The 19,429-nt window shown below is 35.2% G+C and overlaps 2 protein-coding genes across 7 annotated transcripts in view; both read right to left on the minus strand.

The window, feature by feature from the left end:
* Nucleotides 1-19,429, minus strand: part of LOC139491985 (steroid 17-alpha-hydroxylase/17,20 lyase-like) — a 136,498-nt gene that overhangs the window by 59,974 nt on the left and 57,095 nt on the right. Inside the window, exon 1 of one of the 6 annotated variants that reach the window (XM_071279989.1) lies at nucleotides 6,576-6,706. The exons of 4 other annotated variants lie outside the window; for them this stretch is intronic. The gene's annotated coding sequence lies outside the window, so the exon portion shown is untranslated. Of the gene's footprint in view, nucleotides 1-6,575; nucleotides 6,750-19,429 lie in introns of those variants that run through there. One more of the 6 variants, XM_071279992.1, reaches the window with a different exon arrangement.
* On the minus strand, nucleotides 7,524-9,782 carry LOC139493017 (uncharacterized). Its single transcript, XM_071281160.1, has one exon. It carries the CDS (start codon nucleotides 9,780-9,782, stop codon nucleotides 7,524-7,526), a length of 2,259 nt encoding a protein of 752 aa, XP_071137261.1.

The raw sequence follows: 19,429 nt of genomic DNA on the forward strand, positions 1-19,429 counted from the left end.
CCAGATAGCTATATAGTTCTTTCAGAAAATATAAGGCGTTTTGTACTAAAAAGTGTTTTTTTTACAAAAAATATATACTAACTTATATGACCCTCATAAAAGGGATATTCTATAACATTGTGGGGTGGTTCCCAACCTGATTATGACGTTGATGGAGATTTGTCTCTTTGGCACACATACATATACCACATCTAATTATTCAATTATTCAAAAAAATGTTTGTACAGAAACCCCCCCCCCCCCTTCCAGAAAATCAAATGGTTGCTGCCTAACACTTGTTTTCAAATCACTCTCTTACCTGTATTTATTGTTTAAAACCTATATAAAGCACCCGACCACACTGTATAAATATCTTGTGTAATTTTTTTTATTAATAATTAATTATAAACCTATATATTCCAAGTGGGAGTACTCCGATATAAATATATAACAGGAAAAAATGCCTGTACATTGGTTTCCTTCCCCTTACTTACAAAATATGTTCGTTGTCAGAACTTCTAAAAAAACGGTTGGCTTCAATTGCAAATATATTGTATGCCGGCAGAACAAAACAACCCATACTCGCTGCATGTTTATGTACCCGTCAGGATTGATTTGGGGGCCTGTCGTTCAGTAGTTTGTTAATGTGGTTCATAGGCTGTTATTTCTAAGTTTGTATATATATTAGATTGTTGGTTTTCCTGTTTGAATTGTGTACACTAGTTATGTTGGGGTCCCTTATGCCCTTATAGCTTGCTGTTTAGTCTGGGTCATAGCCCTAGCCTGTGTAAAAGGCTGATAAATGACTTGAATTTGGAATTATCAGGTTTGGCAGAACCCTTCTTCAAGTAAGGGGTTATTTTACTGTTATCATGGTTATAGAAAAGAAAAATAGAATAAACCAAGGATTTGTATAGTGCTACTATACAAATCCTTGGAAAGCTTAGAATTTTTTACTTAAAACGAGGAAAACTACATCATATTTGAAACAACTTTTCTAAAAGAGGGGTCTTCACTTTCTGAATAATATAAAAGTAAATGATATGCGTGGTTGATTAAAGTCCAGAAATATTACAAAATTTGAAGACATGTTTTGACCATTTAATACCAGATAGCTATATAGTTCTTTCAGAAAATATGAGGCGTTTTGTACTAAAAAGTGTTTTTTTTACAAAAAATATATACTAACTTATATGACCCTCATAAAAGGGATATTCTATAACATTGTGGGGTGGTTCCCAACCTGATTATGACGTTGATGGAGATTTGTCTCTTTGGCACACATACATATACCACATCTAATTATTCAATTATTTCTTGGTGTACAGGGGAAAAACACTTCATAAATTAAAGAAATGTCAGGGTACAAACTTGTGATAAATCAAGCTTTAATATCATGAATATTGTCAAAATCTAATATTTTATGTTTACAAAAAAAAATTATAAACGTTCGCCTTTATTTTTCATGCTTCATCTAAAAAAATTGCAAATTAAATATTTTTTAATCGCTCGCCCCAATTTTTGGAGTCCAAAAATCAGTAAAACAAGAAACTTAATCATGAATTGGTGTGGCCTAAATAGGAAAATTAATATTATAATTATTCTGGGCCCACCTTTTCTGGAGGAAATTCATTTGTTGACCCTTATTATGTAGTCAGTGCAGTGGGCCCCAACTTATGAAAATTTGTGGATCCACCACTGAGATAGCATCACATTCAAGAAATACATGTATAGCATCACATGAAACACTGACAGACTCTGCGGAACGTGAACACTGGGTTGCTACAAGTGTATACACTTGTAGCAACCCAGTGTTACTGTTTAATGCTAATTTGGTATAGGCTTGGAAGTTAGAACATTCACTGTTCTGAAATGTACCTGTATAATCATTTAAAAAAATAAGACATAAAATAGAGTTGTCGTTTCGGAATCTGATGCATTCTGGCTAATATTTTCAAAAGCGTTCACCAAAAAGTTGTGATTGGCTTAAAACGTACTAAATATTTGAATTCCATCCAATGATGTGGCTTTATTTTCATTTTGGTGTACGAACAATGAGATTAACATTTACTCATAGTCCTATATATAGATTATGGAAAAGGCAAATTACCTACATGTACCTGAACCTTTTTGTTTCAAATTGGAGGCTGGAAACAAGCATATAATTTAAATTCGTTTTGGTTTGAATTAAATTAAATTAACTAATATAGAAAAGAAGATATGGTATAAATGCAAATGAGACAACTCTCCACAAGAGAACAAAATGACACAAATTAACAACTATAGGTCACGGTACGGGACTTCAACAATGAGCAAAGACCATACCGCATAGTCAGCTATAAAAGACACCGAAATTACAATGTAAAACAATTCAACATGTTCAAACGAGACAGGCACAAATATTTACATACATACATAATGTAGCGGAGTTATTTTAATTTTGCAAAAAGTTGTTATTTTGATAGTGACTATTTTACAAAAATGTTAGGTGGATATTGTTAAGTTTTTAACACATCTCTTTTCACAGAATTTGTGCATGTAAGTTTGGATTACAATATAATTAGTCCTTCATGTTTATATATATATGTAAAATATTTTTATCAGTAATACTGTTATACTGCGTACTAGATGTTTTTTTTTTTGTGTACACAATTGTCAATTGTTACTTTTTTTTATTACAGGTTCAAGATGACAATGATGAGAACAAACGTGCAAAAGATAAGCCTTACATGTACATTGCAATACGTGACTGCAGGATGTATGAACAGAAAACATGGACTGAACAATGTGTTCAGGGCAACATAACTTTTTGAAATGGAATAAAGATAACTTTCCAACCAGACGTTCCACAGTGTGATCATGGGGATGTCAAACAGCATGTTAAAAATGATTAAAAACAATATAGTAAGACCCAGCTTAAAGGTGAAAGGAGGATCCATTTTTGACACCCACTTTTCCTAGCCTGTTTTTTCTGGACAGAAAAGAAAACCCTCCATTTAAATAGAATGCAGAAAGTGACTGTTAAATTGTAAAATTAACGGAACCTACAGATGGAAACATGTGTAAAGAAAAAACCTCACGTAATCTATAAAGTAATTCAACATCTTGTAGCAACCTCGTAGAGATCGTTCCACAGCAGTTAAGGATGACCAAAGGTGAACAGTTCTAGTTTTCAACATGAACACAGACATGTCACACAGAGATTAATCTAAACAAGTACAATTTGATTAAAAAGAATTTGTGCTCATATACATGTACGTTGTACAATTTGTACCTGTATAGTGGAAAATTACATGTGCAATTTATTAAGAACAGAAGACCAAGTGACGAACATAAAAGGGCTAAATGTTATAGATATCTGTAAATTTACATTATGTTCATAAGAACAGCAGTATCAACATTTGAACAGTAACATCATGTATTAATTTTTTGTCAAGCGTGTGTATCAAAACATTAATTTGATTAAATATTTCTATTTATGCACTGTACTGACACTACAATTTCATGAGTAATAAGACCAGTTTGATTTCAAATTTTTATGAAAGTTCTTGGATGTTTCATCATGTTCATCACAACTATTTATAGGTTACTGTACAGCTTTCAACAATGAGTAAAACTCTTTATCATTTGCATTTATACATACAATTACATTTGTACATGAGTTATGCTACCTTTAATACACAAATTAACAAATAATGACAGACAGCAACCAAAAAAGAACAACATAAGCTTTAGCTTAAGCATGTTGAGAGACTGGAACATAAAATGTGACATAGTAAATATAAAAAAGAAGATGTGGTATGATTGCCAATGAAACAATAGTCATGTGATCGTAAACATGTTTTTGAGAGTTTTTCTGTGACATTAACATATATCAGATTAAGAAAGGGCATTAAATATTATGTACATGTATGGGTACATACAAAATTAAGAAAAAGTGGTTTCATTGCTAATGAGACAACTCTCCCAAAAAAGGGCAAGCAACTAAATGACGTAAAAGTAAAATACTAAAGGTCAGTGTTAGGCCTACAACTACGAGCAAATTTTATACAACATAGTCATTTAGCTGAAATGCTCGTCTTGAAAATTGTACTGCCTTAACAATTGAGGGTGTTAAAGTACAAAATTCAATAAAAAGAAACCAGAAAAAAAATTCAACCTTGAGAAATCCTTAGAAAATTATGTAAATAATGACAAATGAAACACATGAAACATGCAGTGGTGAATACAGGTTCAAAGTTTTGAGATGCAGATTGTTCAATAGAAGGTGGTACCATGTACTTTTAATTCTAATGTTACGGAAAGTTTCATGTACATTCACCATGTTCATCAGCTAAATTTAGGATTTTTATATTCTTGCAATATACATTGTATTTAAAGGAATCTACTATAAGGTAAAGAGTGTCGGTCAACATGAATGACATGTAGATATCAATGAATACCATCAATTGACAAAGTTCAAACTCGGTCATGTCTGTAGATCAAACTTGATTGGTGTAAAACACACAAAACATGCACAAGGATTCATAAAGAAATATTTAAAGAAGTTAAACATATATAAAAGCAACAATTTGGTACTAAACATGAATCCCAGTAAAAGTTGAACTTGAAGTATGTTCCATTAGACTGTATTTGGACAGAAAACATACTTTCAGTCGTGTTAAATATACAGATACATTGTACATGCAATCATAAAATATTGCCATTTCCATTATCAAAATAAGACACAGATGAGACTGCTATCAATGTCTTCGCTTATATATTTTTCTCTCGTAAAGTTCCATAACACATTTTGCCTATTAAAAATCACTCAAACTATACATGTACAGTACTGAAAATTCAGAAATAATTGAATGCGAATAATGTGACTAGGTAAATATCGCAGTAAAAAACATTTGTGACTGAAACATGCACATTTATGTGGAATTATTAGAAATCTCAATAAATAAACATGTTTTAGTAAAATTGAGAATGGAATTTGGGGAATGTGCATGTCAATGAGACAACCCAACCAAAGAGTAGATAAAAGCTAAGGCATGCATTCTTGAATAAATGCAATAATAAATAATCATATACTAGAAATAGTATAATAGATGCATGCAAAACTTTCAGTATTTACAGTTTTTAAAAAAAATTGCTGGGTATCCTGATTTTACATGTTTTATAAACTGATTTTATTTTAAATAATGAATCATTTTTTAAAAATATAAAGTTGAAAATCAACATATATATATATATGTGTGAAATCTAATTTGGTTAGTATTGGTCATATAACTTCTAAGTTTATCCAGATTTTTTAAAGAGGGGCGCGGGTCAACAAGAAACATGTAAGCAATACATGGTCACACAAAGACTTTAATGCAATTTGTCTGTTTTTATATCAAATAAGGAGATGTAGTATGATTGCCATTGAGACAACTATCCACCAATTGCAAGTTCTAATGAAATAGCTTTATAATTCAGTAATTACACTATAGGCAAATACCTCCTTTGACAATGAGAAAATTCATACTGAATAGTGGGCTAAATATGGCTTGGACATAAAAAAAAATCAATTGAGAAACTTGACAGCCTAATGTATAAAAAAAAACCCAGATATGTCTACAGACATGAACCAAATTAAAGCAAGCCACTGTCCCTTTAAAACTGTAAAACACCAACACAACATATTTTTTTTGGTCACAAAATGAAATGTGATGTTTGATATATACACAAAATACATGATAGATGAAATGTAATTGTATGTGAGTACTCACTGGGACATCAATTTTGGAAATGAATATCTTTGCCTAGTAAGAATTGGAAAAACACATAATGGAGGGAAAAAGTGAAAATAATTTTTCACACAGCAACAGCAACAGTGAGCAAACCCCCACCAAAAAAATATGTCTGTGTAGCAACAGATGATAGAAAACTTTTAAGTTGCCTCACCCTGAATAGAAATTATCTTCCATTTAAAATTAAGTTGGTTCTCTATACTTTTCAAGACTTCTGATTGAATTTGTATTACTGATTTCCAAACATATTTTGCAACTGAATATGTCAGAACTGCTTGTTTTCTTTTACAAATGTATATAATATTTAATGCATACTATTAGCATAAATTTACAAATCCACATTTAATAGAAAGGATTTAAATATGTTGAGATCAAGGATTTATTTAGCAAAAGATCAGTGATTTATATAGCAACCCAAAATAAACAGTCTGACATAGTCATTAATCACCTGGGGATGGAGGAAAATAAATGGTTGACTAACAGGACCAAGGACAACTCATAACATACATTGGCGGATCAGGGGAGAGGGGAGACCCCCCCCCCCCCACTTTGTTTGGACGATCAAAGCATTTGAATGGGAGCATATGGTTGGAATCCTCCCTTTTACCATTGTTTACTCTGGGTTGGGACTCCCCTTTTTTTAAATGGCTGGATCCGCCCCTGACATATATATCTAGAACTCAGACAACCAACACTATAAGACCACTTTTTAAAGTTTAAGCGACCACATTTGCATAGAGATTGGTATTACAAAATTTATGTATGAAGGCACATATTTTGTCAGTCTCTTTTTCCGGGAAAATTCTATTTTCTACATACAGTTGAAACCTGAAGAAGTGCAGCAAACACGCACAACTTGTTTTACTATCGTCGGTTATTACAAAGGTCAAATGATTTCAACGGATATTGTCAATAAGATCAATTTATGTTGAGGTTTAATAATGTAAATACTCCAGAATCGTTAACTGTGACAACAGAGTTGCGGTTCTTTGATGATTGTTCGGGTCGTCAGGCAGCAACCATTTGATTTTCTGGGGGGGGCTATGGTTTTTTTTTCTGTGCAAACTTTTTTTTTCGCCTTCGGCGAAGAACAATCTATTTTTTTAGCGACAAACCGAAGACAATTTTTTTCTTTCAATTTTAGCATTACATATAGTGGCAGCTGAGGGTGAAACAAACAATTTTTTTTACTCAGGGTCCAAAACAAATTATTTTTTTCACCAAAACCTGGAAACAAACTTTTTTTTCCAAAAAAAAACCATAGCCCCCCCCCCCCCCCCCCCCCAGAAAATCAAATGGTTGCTGCCTCAGTGCGCTTGAATGACACGGACAATTTATCACAAATCTTTATCGAAACCATACAATGCCATAAACTGGTCCGCCGTTCTATCTATAGCTTCGCACCGAAGGAACGGGTTGGAGCTATTGTCACATCGGCATTAATTGGATGAATCTTACAAATTCAACGATTCGCTAATAAAATTGGCCAATTAATTAAAGTGATAGGAAATAGACCTCAAATGTTAATACTGCGATGCCGCAAAATAAACAAGTATCTGTTAATTCCCCCCATGGTAGCAAACTCCCCGGCAGTTCCAGTTCCGATCCGCATACGGGCCCGAATACTACTCTACACTAATTGATGGAGTATCCTGATCCTGATCCTAAGGTCAATAATTGACACTACTGTTCTCTGTGTGCTATCTTCCTCCTCTTATGGTACACCGTTGCTCGAGGTAATATCTCGCGGTACTTTGGTATACTTGTTTAGGCGCAGGATCGGGAATCAGGGATTGCAAGTTCTTGGAATCTCCCTGATTTTGTAATATATTCCCCTACAATTTGCGATGTTGCTTCGTAGGTTTCTCTTTTTGGTGGTGCTAGTATTGACTGTATATTTGTTGGATCGATGTTAAGTAGTTCCATTTGTCTTCGCATGTCCTCTCTTTCTTGTTGGTATCTTGGGCAGTATAGCAGGAAGTGTTCTGATGTTTCTTCTTCTCCGCATTCACAATATGGCGTGAGGGATTGACCGATTTGGTTTCTGTATTTGTTAAGTCTGCTGTAGCCCGTTTTTATTTCTGACAATATTCTTCCTATTTGGTTGTTAGGCTTGTCTAGTTGTGCGTCCTTACCAACGATCGGAATTAGGTTGAAAAGCTGTCTTCCAGTTTCACTAATTGTCCATCTGCTTTGCCATTTGAGTTTTGTAGACATCTTGACTGCACATCTTACATCTGACATGGTTATGACATTATACTGATCATTTAGTGATGAGGCCTCTTTTGCAGCGTCTTTTGCCAACTGGTCCGCTATCTCGTTCCCGGCTATATTAGCATGGCCTGGGATCCAAGATAGGGTTGTTAGTATGCCGTGTCTTAAGAGCGTTCCCATGCATTCTTTGATATCAGTAATTGTGTCGATGTAGTTAGAAGATTTCCAGTTCAGAGTCAAGATGCCTACAGCAGTCTGGCTATCTGACAGTATTTTAAGCTCAGAAAACTGGTCCTTTATAGTCGTTATACAGTGCTCCAGGACCACTAGTATGGCTACTAGTTCAGCAAGAAGTATCGATCCTCTATTAGCTACTGGCCTCTTTAGACTAATGCCTTGGCTATTTCCAGAATATACTACTGCTCCTGCCCCACATGGTCCCGGGTTACCTTGACATGAACCATCAGTGAATGCCACTACTGTTGAGTCTGTGCTGTCTCCTAATAGGTCCTTTACAACCTGTTTACTTTCAACAGTTTGTTCGGCTGTTCTGTTCTTTGAGCTACCTAGACGACTCCAATAACTTGGTGATCTCCTTAGCATGACATCTACACCAGCTTTGTATGTGAATTCTGGTTCTATAAGTTTGATGTCAACTTTCGTGGCTTTGAACATGTCTATGGATTGGTTTATAGCTTTACCAAATGGAGAATCCTGTTGTTCATAGGTTGCGTTGTTTGTTAAATACTGTTCTAGTTGTTGTTTAATTGGTTCTGCTATGTTCTTTGATTGTATTTTTGCCAGTTCACGTACTGATATTTCCTCTATTCTGAGGTCTATGGGTTGTATGTTGGCTTCAACTTCCATTGCCTCTCTACCTGATGTTCCTGGTAGTCCTAGGCATATTGACAAGCCTTTTCTTTGTACAGCTTCTAACTTCTTCATATTCTCTGCAGATGTTATTTGCCAGACTGGGCATGCATACTCCATGATAGATCTAACCATGCTGTTGTATATTTGGAGTAGTTTTGATCTTGATATTCCTCCCATGCCCTTAATATCTCTAATTACATATATTGCATTATTTGCCCTCTTCTGCATCAGATTGATGTGGGTGTCAAATTTAAGCTTCTCGTCTAGAGTTACTCCAAGTAGCTTCGGTGTTGGACTATATCTATAGGAGAAGGAGTTGACTTTTAATGTTTTCTGCTCTGCATCTGTGTTGCCTTTTGAGAATAGGCATACTTCACACTTTTCCAGGTTTACATTAATTCTCCATTTTTCTGTCCATTTTAAAATAGTTTTGACATCCTCTGAAGTTCTTTCTTTCATTTCCTTTATATCTTTCCCCTTATGCCATAAAGTGCCATCATCTGCAAACTTGCAATTTTCTCCTTTTGTGTTATCCATTATATCAGCTATGAATATGTTAAACAAGGTGGGTGATAGTACTGACCCTTGTGGCAAGCCGATTTTGGTATCAAATTGTTCTCCAAAGAAGTTATTCAGCATACATCTGGCTGTTCGATTTGTGAGAAAGCTGTTTATCCATAACCAGGTTTTTCCCTTTATCCCAAGTTTATGCAGCTTGATCATTAACCCCTCACGCCATATTGAGTCATATGCCTTTTCAAGGTCCACTAGCCATGCAAGAGTTGATTCATCCTCATTGAAACCATCAGCTATTGTTTGGACTAACCGAAGTAGAGCATTGGTGGTTGAGTGATTCTTTCTGAACCCTTCTTGAGTTAAATCAATCAATCTGTGACCCTCAATATATGCCACAATGCGTTCTAGGATTACTCTCTCCATTAGTTTGCGGTAAGCGGAAGAAGGGATCCCGTAGACCGCCCTACGTCACGATTCATGAATTATGCATATTCTATTTATAGGCTATTTTTAAACGATTCGGAAAATACTAATGCTAAAAATAGAATTTTCTTAACATGTAAAACTGTCTTATAAAAACGATGCAAAATCATTAACTTTCATGGAGAGTGGTAGAGGGTTATTTTTGTGGTACGTGATTGGTTTTTTTTTATTTCACGTTCAACGTGTTTTTACTTTTTTATTTAACGTTCAGTCGTGCAAAACAGCGAGGTGTTCAATATGTTCTGCTTATGTAAATTTTATACGTGCTTCGTGATTCAAATGCTTATTTTGCGTGCTCAGTATTTTTCAAAAAAAAAAAAACACTAGACAGGGATCGTCAACATGGACAAGAATGATATAATTTTGTTTCCGTGATAAGAAATGATAAGGCGGTAAGACCAATGATGTTGTTCCTTTATTTGCATTTTTAAAGTTCAGGATATCTTTATATATACTTTTCTAAAAGCTGTAAATTATTTATATCATAAATGTGTACACACTAAATAGGGAATATTAAGTAAAACAAAGACTTCATATATACAAGAGGACAGTGACTCAGTCACAAAAGGTTCACCTTAAAGTCTTTATTTTTCGTGCAACGCTCATGACAGAAATTATTTCACGTTCAACGTGAACTTAAATAGGAAAATGTTCCGCATTACAGTAGCATATATCATTGTGCCCTCATTAAGCAAATACATATTCCTTTTTGAGATATATATGATATTTCACATACTAGTATATATGACACACAGTATTGGTGCCTTAATTATGTTGTAAAGACTTGCAAATGTCCCATGCACGTGATCCCATGGCTTTGAATATACTATGGAGTTAATAATATTTTTATTATCTGCTTAATAGAGTACTTTGATGTAGGCAAATTGATAAAAAAAAACATGTAGCTAACACGTTCTTAGAAACGAGACATTACCTTTACAGGGTGTGAGGGGGTGGTGATAGTGGCGGTGGGGAAGGGGGTGCTGGTCTTCGTTTCCCCTGTTATTTGTTTATAATGAAGCTACATGTTCTATTAGGGCGTTCTACGGGATCTTCTGGTCGGTCTACATGATCCCCTGTTGTCTGAACCTTATATTTATAGTTATAGAACGTTCTATAGGATCTCCTATATTGTTTGTTTATCATGTATATAGCAAAGGACGTTCTACAGGATCCCCTGTTGTCTGAACATTTTTGACGTTACGCACGATATTGCGTCCCAATTGGTAACGTCAAAATTTGATGTTTTACGTCTGTAATCGAGTATACTTTGTTGTTTTGATTGTAATAATTTTTGATCGATATGGATACTTCAAAGTCTTGAATATGTATGAAATATTTGCTACTGGCAGATACGCAAGCAAATGAACATTTCGGACTACTGATTCGGCTTGTGTTGTATTTATCTTTATATTTATTGTAACTTTTTTTATTTTTTTTCTCTTTTCTTTTTAATTTCTTTATCTCTTTACAATATTCAATTCTCTCTGACTCGGATATGAAATTCTTTTGTTCTGTAATTAATATTTTACCTATTTATTGACAAATTACCATATGTTTTTTTTCATTTTAGATAATTATTCATTTTCTATTTGACTATAACTACGTATACTTTTATAAATTGCAGTTCTTATCGTGGTTTCTATGATTCTATCTATTTTCGAAATTTGTAATTTGGTTATTTTGTTTTGTCCTCTGAGATTAAAACATGAAATCGAACCGTACTTGTTATTCAAAAACAATGAAATATCGTTCATATATCATATGATAATACGAACTGCTTTCAAATTCGATGGCCTAGGAGGATGATTGGCCTAATGAGTTCATATAAAGTGATAAAAAGCATGGCGATTTTAAGATACGCTCGTGGCGAGATTTGTTCGACCCCGATCCTTATCGACAGTTATTGCAACTATTTTAACTTAAGGTCGCCTGATGTCCGGCTTTTCCTACCTTTGATGACAGGTCAATAAAATACAACAAATGGCGCTTATACATGATGTGGTGTTTAACACCAAAACAAAGAACAAACTTTTAGAAATAATTTGAAAACACATATATGTAAAGCGTCCCGAATCAAAAACGTTCAAAACGTAAGAAAATTGCTCAGTGGACAAACTTGCAAGACATTTGATTTGTTAAAAAACGAAGTTATTTCGTCTTAACAGCTTATCAAAAAGTATGTTATCGTATTGTGGGGTGAAAGCACAATTACGAAAAAGCACTGTTTTATATGCTACAAATTGAATATTTAATAAAATGACGTTAAAGCTAACAGTGTTTTTGTAAAAAGCGGCGAAATTCGACATTGGACAATCTTGCAAGACATTTTCCCCGAGGCCAATGCGTTTTTATTTGTGGTGCGAGTGCTGTAAAATTCCGGATTTGAAATGGTCTATCTAAGCACATTTGTAGGAATAATTTATAAAAACAAAATTTTATATCATCTGATATTTTAAAAAGCGATAAATTTTGATAACTTACCATTTTCAGAAACCTGACCATGGCGAGGGTTATTCATTTTTGAAAAAATAAATTTTTACCGTTCGATCAACACAAAAAACAGCAATGGCGTCATAAATTATATTAGACGTTTATCATTCATGCGAATTTTCGCGGATTTTAAACTTTTTATAAGACCACAAAAATTCCCGCAAAAGTTATTTTGCGAATAATTTGTTACGTCTGACACGCATATTTTTGACGTTTTTGGTAATATTTGTATCATTATTTGAAACTATTATGAAAAGTTGAAGAATATTTTTAATATTTCTGGAAACAGTAATACCTTCCTAATCTATGGATATAAATTTCATAAAGCTGAACTAGTTAGTTTTCATAGAAGAGCTATTTATCAAATTGCTCTGTCGCATTTCACGGCATTGACGCAATAACGTGCTTAATATATAAAGTATAGAACGTTCTATAGGATACTCTATTGTTTGTTTTTGAAGTATCTAATAGAGGAATTTTTACGAGATCCCTTGGCCGGTCTGTGTGATCCCCTGCTTTCTCAACATTATGTATCTACTACAAGACGTTCTAAAGTATCCCCCGTTGTTTGTTTTTCATTTATATACTATAGGGCGTTCTACAGGATCCCCTGGGCGGTCTACGAGATTTCCTGTTTTCTCAACATAAAATATCTACTACAAGACGTTCTATAGGATCCCCTATTGTTTGTTAATCAAGTATATACTAAAGGGCGTTCTAAAGGATCCCTTGGGCGGTCTAAAGGATACCCTGTTGTCTTTACATTATATATGTACTAAATGGCGTTCTATAAGACCCCCTGTTGATTGTTTTTTCATGTTTATACTATACGGCGTTCTAAAGGATCACCTGTTTTCTCAACATTATTTTTCTGCTATGAGACGTTCTACAGGATACCATGGGCGGTCTACAGGATCCCCTGTTGTCTTTACATTAATATATCTACTATAGGACGTTCTATAGGATCCCTATATTGTTTCTTTATTATTAATATACTAAAGGGCGTTCTACTGGATCCCCTGGGCGGTCTACAGGATGCCCTGTTGGTTGTTTTTTTTATGTTTATATTATAGAGCTTTCTACAGAATCCACTGGGCGGTCTACAGGATGCCCATTTGTTTAAAAATCTATATCTACTATAAAACGTTCTAAAGTATCCCCCGTTGTTTGTTTTTCATTTGTATACTATAGGGCGTTCTACAAGATCCCCTGGGCGGTCTACAGGATTCCCTGTTTTCTCAACATAATATATCTGCTATAAGACGTTCTATAGGATCCCCTATTGTTTGTTAATCAAGTATACACTAAAGGGCGTTCTAAAGGATCCCTTGGGCGGTCTAAAGGATACCCTGTTGTCTTTACATTATATATGTACTATATGACGTTCTATAGGATCCCTATATTGTTTGTTTATTATTTATATACTAAAGGGCGTTCTACTGGATCCCCTGTGCGGTCTACAGGATCCCCTGTTTTCTCAACATAATATATCTACTATTAGACGTTCTATAGGATCCTATGTTGTTTGTTAATCATTTATATACTAAAGGGCGTTCAATAGGATCCCCTAGACAGTCTACAGGATCCCCTTTTGTCTGAACATTATATATTTACTATAGAACATTCTACAGGATCCCCAGTTGTTTGTTTATCATGTTTATACTAAAGGGCGTTCTACAGGATCCCATGGGCGGTCTACAGGATCCCCTGTTGTCTTTACATTAGATATCTACTATAGGACGTTCTATAGGATCCCTATATTGTTTGTTTATTATTTATATACTAAAGGGCGTTCTACTGGATCCCCTGGGCGGTCTATATAATCCTCTGTTTTCTCAACATAATATATCTACTACAAGACGTCCTAAAGTATCCCCCGTTGTTTATTTTTCATTTATATACTATAGGGCGTTCTACAGGATCCCCTGGGCGGTCTACAAGATCCCCTGTTTTCTCAACATAATATATCTACTATATGACGTTCAATGGGATCCCCTATTGTTTGTTAATCATGTATATTCTAAAGGGCGTTCTAAAGGATCCCTTGGGCGGTGTAAAGGATACCCTGTTGTCTTTACATTATATATGTACTAAATGGCGTTCTATAAGACCCCCCTGTTGATTGGTTTTCATGTTTATACTATAGGGCTTTCTATATGATCCCTTGGGCGGTCTGCAGGAAACTTTGGGCGGTCTGCAGGAATCTTTGTTTTTCAACATAATATACTAGTATTTACTATAGGACGTTCTTTTGATTGTTTTTCATGTTTATACTAAAAGGCGTTCTACAGGATACCATGGGCGGTCTACAGGATCCCCTGTTGTCTTTACATTTTATATCTACTATAGGACGTTCTATATATAGGATCCCTATATTGTTTATTTATTATTTATATACTAAAGGGCGTTCTACTGGATCCCCTGGGCGGTCTATAGAATCCCCTTTTGTTAAAAAAAAATATGTATCTGAGATAAGAAATTCTATAGGTTGCCCTGTTCTTTGTTTTTCATTTATATACTATAGGGCGTTCTACAGGATCCCCTGGGCGGTCTACAGAATCCCTTTAGGTTCCCCTGTTTTTTGTTTATTATGTATATATTATAGGGCGTTTATGATCCCTTGGGCCGTCTGCAGGATCCCCTGTTTTCTCAACATTATATATCTATCATAGGACGTTCTATAGTATCCCCTGTTGATTGTTTTTCATGTTTATACTATAGGGCTTTCTATATGATCCCTAAGTCGGTTTGCGGGAAACTATGGGTGGTCTGCAGGAATCCCTGTTTTTCAACATAATATATTTACTATAGGACGTTCTATAAAACCCACTGTTGATTGTTTTTCATGTTTATACTATAGGGCGTTCTAAAGGATCACCTGTTTTCTCAACATTATTTATCTACTATAAGACGTTCTATAGGATCCCATGTTGTCTGTTAATCATTTATATACTTAAGGGCGTTCAATAGGACCCCCTAGGCAGTCTACAGGATCCCCTTTTATCTGAACATTATATATTTACTATAGAACGTTCTACATGATCCCCTTTTGATTGTTTATCATGTATATACTAAAGGGCGTTCAATAGGATCCCCTGGGCGGTCTACAGGATCCCCTTTTGTCTCTACATTATATATCTACTATAGGACGTTCTATAGGATCCCCTATATTGATTGTTTGTTATTTATATACTAAAGGGCGTTCTACCGGATCCCCTGGGGTGGTCTACAGGAGGCCCTGTTGATTGTTTTTTTTATGTTTATACTATTGGGCGTTCTACAGGATTCCCTGGGCGGTCTACAGAATCCCCTTTTGTTAAAAAAATATGCATCTGAGATAGGTTCCACTGGTCTTTGTTTTTCATATTTATACTATAGGGCGGTCTATAGAATCCCCTTTTGTTAAAAAAATATGCATCTGAGATAGGAAATTCTATAGGTTCCCCTGTTCTTTGTTTATTATGTATATATAATAGGGCGTTTATGATCCCTTGGGCGGTCTGCAGAATGCCCTGTTTTCTCAACATTATATATCAATCATAGGACGTTCTATAGGATCCCCTGTTGATTGTTTTTCATGTTTATACTATAGGCCCATCTACATGATCTCCTGTTGTCTGTGCATTATATATTCTTCAGGATCCCCTGTTTGATTTGTATGCATCTAGGATAGAACCTTCTATAGGTTCCCCTGTTTTTTTAAACATGTATCTACTTTACGTATATACTAGAGGGCGTTTTATAGGATCCCCTGTTGTGTAATAGTCGTGTATTTGCATGCTGAAGGGCGTTCTATAGGATCTCCGGGGCGGTCTTTAGAATAACCTGCTGTTTGTTCATTATGTTTCTAGTATACGACGTTCTGTAAGATCCTCTGGGCCGTCTATATGTTCCCCTGTTGGTCGGTATTGTTTGATAATCGTGCATCTGCTATAGGGCGTTCCTTAATATCCCCGGGTCGGTCCATAGAATCTCTAGGTTGGTCTATAGGAGCCCTGTTGTTTGTTCATAATGTATCTATTGGAGGGCGTTCTACAGGATCCCCTGGGCGGTCTATAGGATTCCCTGTGGTTTAATTTATAATTGTGTATCTGCTATAGGGTGTTCTATAGGATCCCGTTGTAAAGTAATCATGTATCTAATAGGGAGCGTTCTATGGGATCCCTTGTTGGGTCTATAGGATCACCTGTTGTGCAATTTTCATGTATCTGCTATAGGGCGTTTTATAGGATCCCCAGGGCGGTCTATAGGATCCCCTGTTCGTTGTTCATGTATCTATATCAGGGTGTTCTATACGATACCCTGGGCGGTTTATAGGATCCCCGGGTCGGTCTTAGGATCCCCTCTTGTTTAATAGTCGTGCATCTGCTATAGGACGTACTTTGTTGTCCCTTTCAAAGGGGGCATATTATATTGTTATTGTTCGTTTCTTTTTTTTTCATTTCGTTTATAATATATCTTCTTAAGTGTATAATATATCTTATTGAATTAATAAGATATCTTATAAAGTATAAAAGCTATCTTTTAAAGTTGATAAGATATCTTATAAAGAGTAAATTATATAAAATATCTTATATATTATATATTATATGAGATATCTTGTATATTATATATGAGAGAGATATTTTATATATCATTTGAAATATCTGATATATTATATGAGCTATCTTGAAGTTAGCATAAATAGTAAAACGGCTTGCCATATATACTCATTGAATCTATTATCATTAATAGACAGTACATCATCAATATATCGGAAAGGGATATTAAAAGACGGGTCAATTTCTTTTCTCCTGTCTGTACAAATCCATAAGAATACGAAAACAAATAGAATTGCCATTGCGAGCAAAGGCGGATGTCATACTGTTGTCAAGTTGCCAGACGACCTTGCCATTGCTAGGTTACCGTCAGCAATTATGAAATAAAATTTATACTAAAAAAACACAACTACCTACTGCTAGGTGTATGTAGTTCTGAGGATCATACAAATTGTTGACACCTACTTTGTATATTGAATATCATGGTTCTATGCTCAGGAATACTAGAAATATATACAAAAAACATTAAAAAAAATACTGTTGACCAGTGTTTATAGTAATCGAGACCATCTTGGACCATCCCCTTATTAAAAAGCACAACTTTATATAATGGTTTACATTATGCCATAATTCCATAAAGATGAATGTGTCTATCCTTTTCCAAGAATTTGTCAGGACAATAAAATTATGGGGAAAAAGAAAAGAAAAAGAAAAAAAAACAACCAATAACAATATGCCCCCTCGACCTTTGAAAGGGATAACATAGAACGCCCTATAGCAGATGCAAGGTTATTAAACAATAGGGGATCCTATAGACAGACACAGGGATCCTATAGAACGCACTATAGAATATGCGCGATTATTAAACAAAAGGGGATCATTTGGACCGCCAAGGTATAAACAATAGGGGATCCTATAGACAGACCCGGGGATCCTATAGAACGCACTATAGAATATGCGGGATTATTAAACAAAAGGGGATCTTATAGACCGCCCAGGGGATCGTATAGAACAACCTGTTATAGATACATGATGAACAACCAACAGGGTATCGTATAGACAGCCCAGGGGATCGTATAGAACAACCTGTTATAGATATATTATGAACAAACAACAGGGTATCCTATAGACCGCCCCGGCGATCCTTTAGAACGCCCTATAGCAGATACACAATTATTAAACAACAAGGGATCATAAAGAACGCCTATGGGAGCATATATATATAACGCCCTCAAATAGATACATTATCAAAAAACTACAGGGCTCCTATAGACCGACCCTGGGATTTTATGGAACACCCTCTAGAAGAAACATGTTGAACAAACAACAGAGGATCCTATGGACCGACCCGGGAATCCCAAAGAATTCCCTATTGCAAATATGCGATTATTAAACAATACGGGGTCCTATAGACCGCCCAGGGGATCATATAGAATGCCCTATAGCAGATACACGATTATAACACAACAGGTGATCCTATAAACCCAACAAGGGATCCCATAGAACGTTCTCTAGTAGATAAATCTAGTGAATACATGATAACCAAACAATGGGAGCCTTTAGACCGCCCGGGGATCCTATAGAACGCCCTATACAGATACAAAACTATTAAACCACAGGGGATCATATCGACCGCCTATGGGCGCATATATATAACTCCCTCTAATATATACATAAAAAACAAACAACAGTTTAACCTATAGAACGTCCCATAGTAGATATATAATATTCAAACAACAGGGGATCCTGTAGACCGCCCAGGGGATCCTGTAGAACGACCCTTAGTATATACACGATAAACAAACAATAGGGGATCATATAGAACGTTCTATAGCAAGTATATAATGTTCAAACAACAGGGGATCCTGTAGAACGCCCTTTAGTATAATTATACATAATAAACAAACAATATATGGGGTCCTATAAAACGTATTATAGTAGATATATAATGTTCAGACAAAAGAGGATACTGTAGAACGACCTATGAAATAAACACGAACAACACCAACAGGGGACCCTATAGAAAGTCCTTTTTTTAGATAAATAACGTTGAGAAAACAGGAGATCCTAAAGACCGCCCAAGGGATCATAAAAGCCTTATAGTATATACATGAAAAACAAACTACAGGGGGACTTATAGAATTTTCTTTCTCAGATGCATAATTTTTAACAAAAGAGGATCCTGTAGACCGCCCTGGGGATCCTGTAGAACGACCTATAGTGTAAACATTCAAAACAATCAATAGGGGGTCTTATAGAACGTCCTTTAGTATATATATAATGTCCAGACAACAGGGGATCGTATAGACCGCCTAATGAATGAACAACAAACAACAGGGGATCCTATAGAACGTCTTATAGTGGATATATAATGTTGAAAAACAGGGGATCCTGTAGACCGCCCGGGGGATACTGTAGAACGCCCCATAGTATAAACATGAACAACAAACAACAGGGGACCCTATAGAACGTCCTATAGTAGATATATTATGTTGAGAAAACAGGGGATCCTGTAGACCGCCTAGGGGATCCTGTAGAACGCCCTATAGTATACAC

The sequence above is a fragment of the Mytilus edulis genome, chromosome 10 (assembly GCF_963676685.1).
Source record: "Mytilus edulis chromosome 10, xbMytEdul2.2, whole genome shotgun sequence".
Lineage (NCBI taxonomy): Eukaryota > Metazoa > Mollusca > Bivalvia > Mytilida > Mytilidae > Mytilus > Mytilus edulis.

Excerpts from the sequence above, each read along its gene's own strand:
- LOC139493017 (XM_071281160.1), bottom strand. The coding sequence starts at position 9,782 with ATGGAGAGAGTAATCCTAGAACGCATTGTGGCATATATTGAGGGTCAC.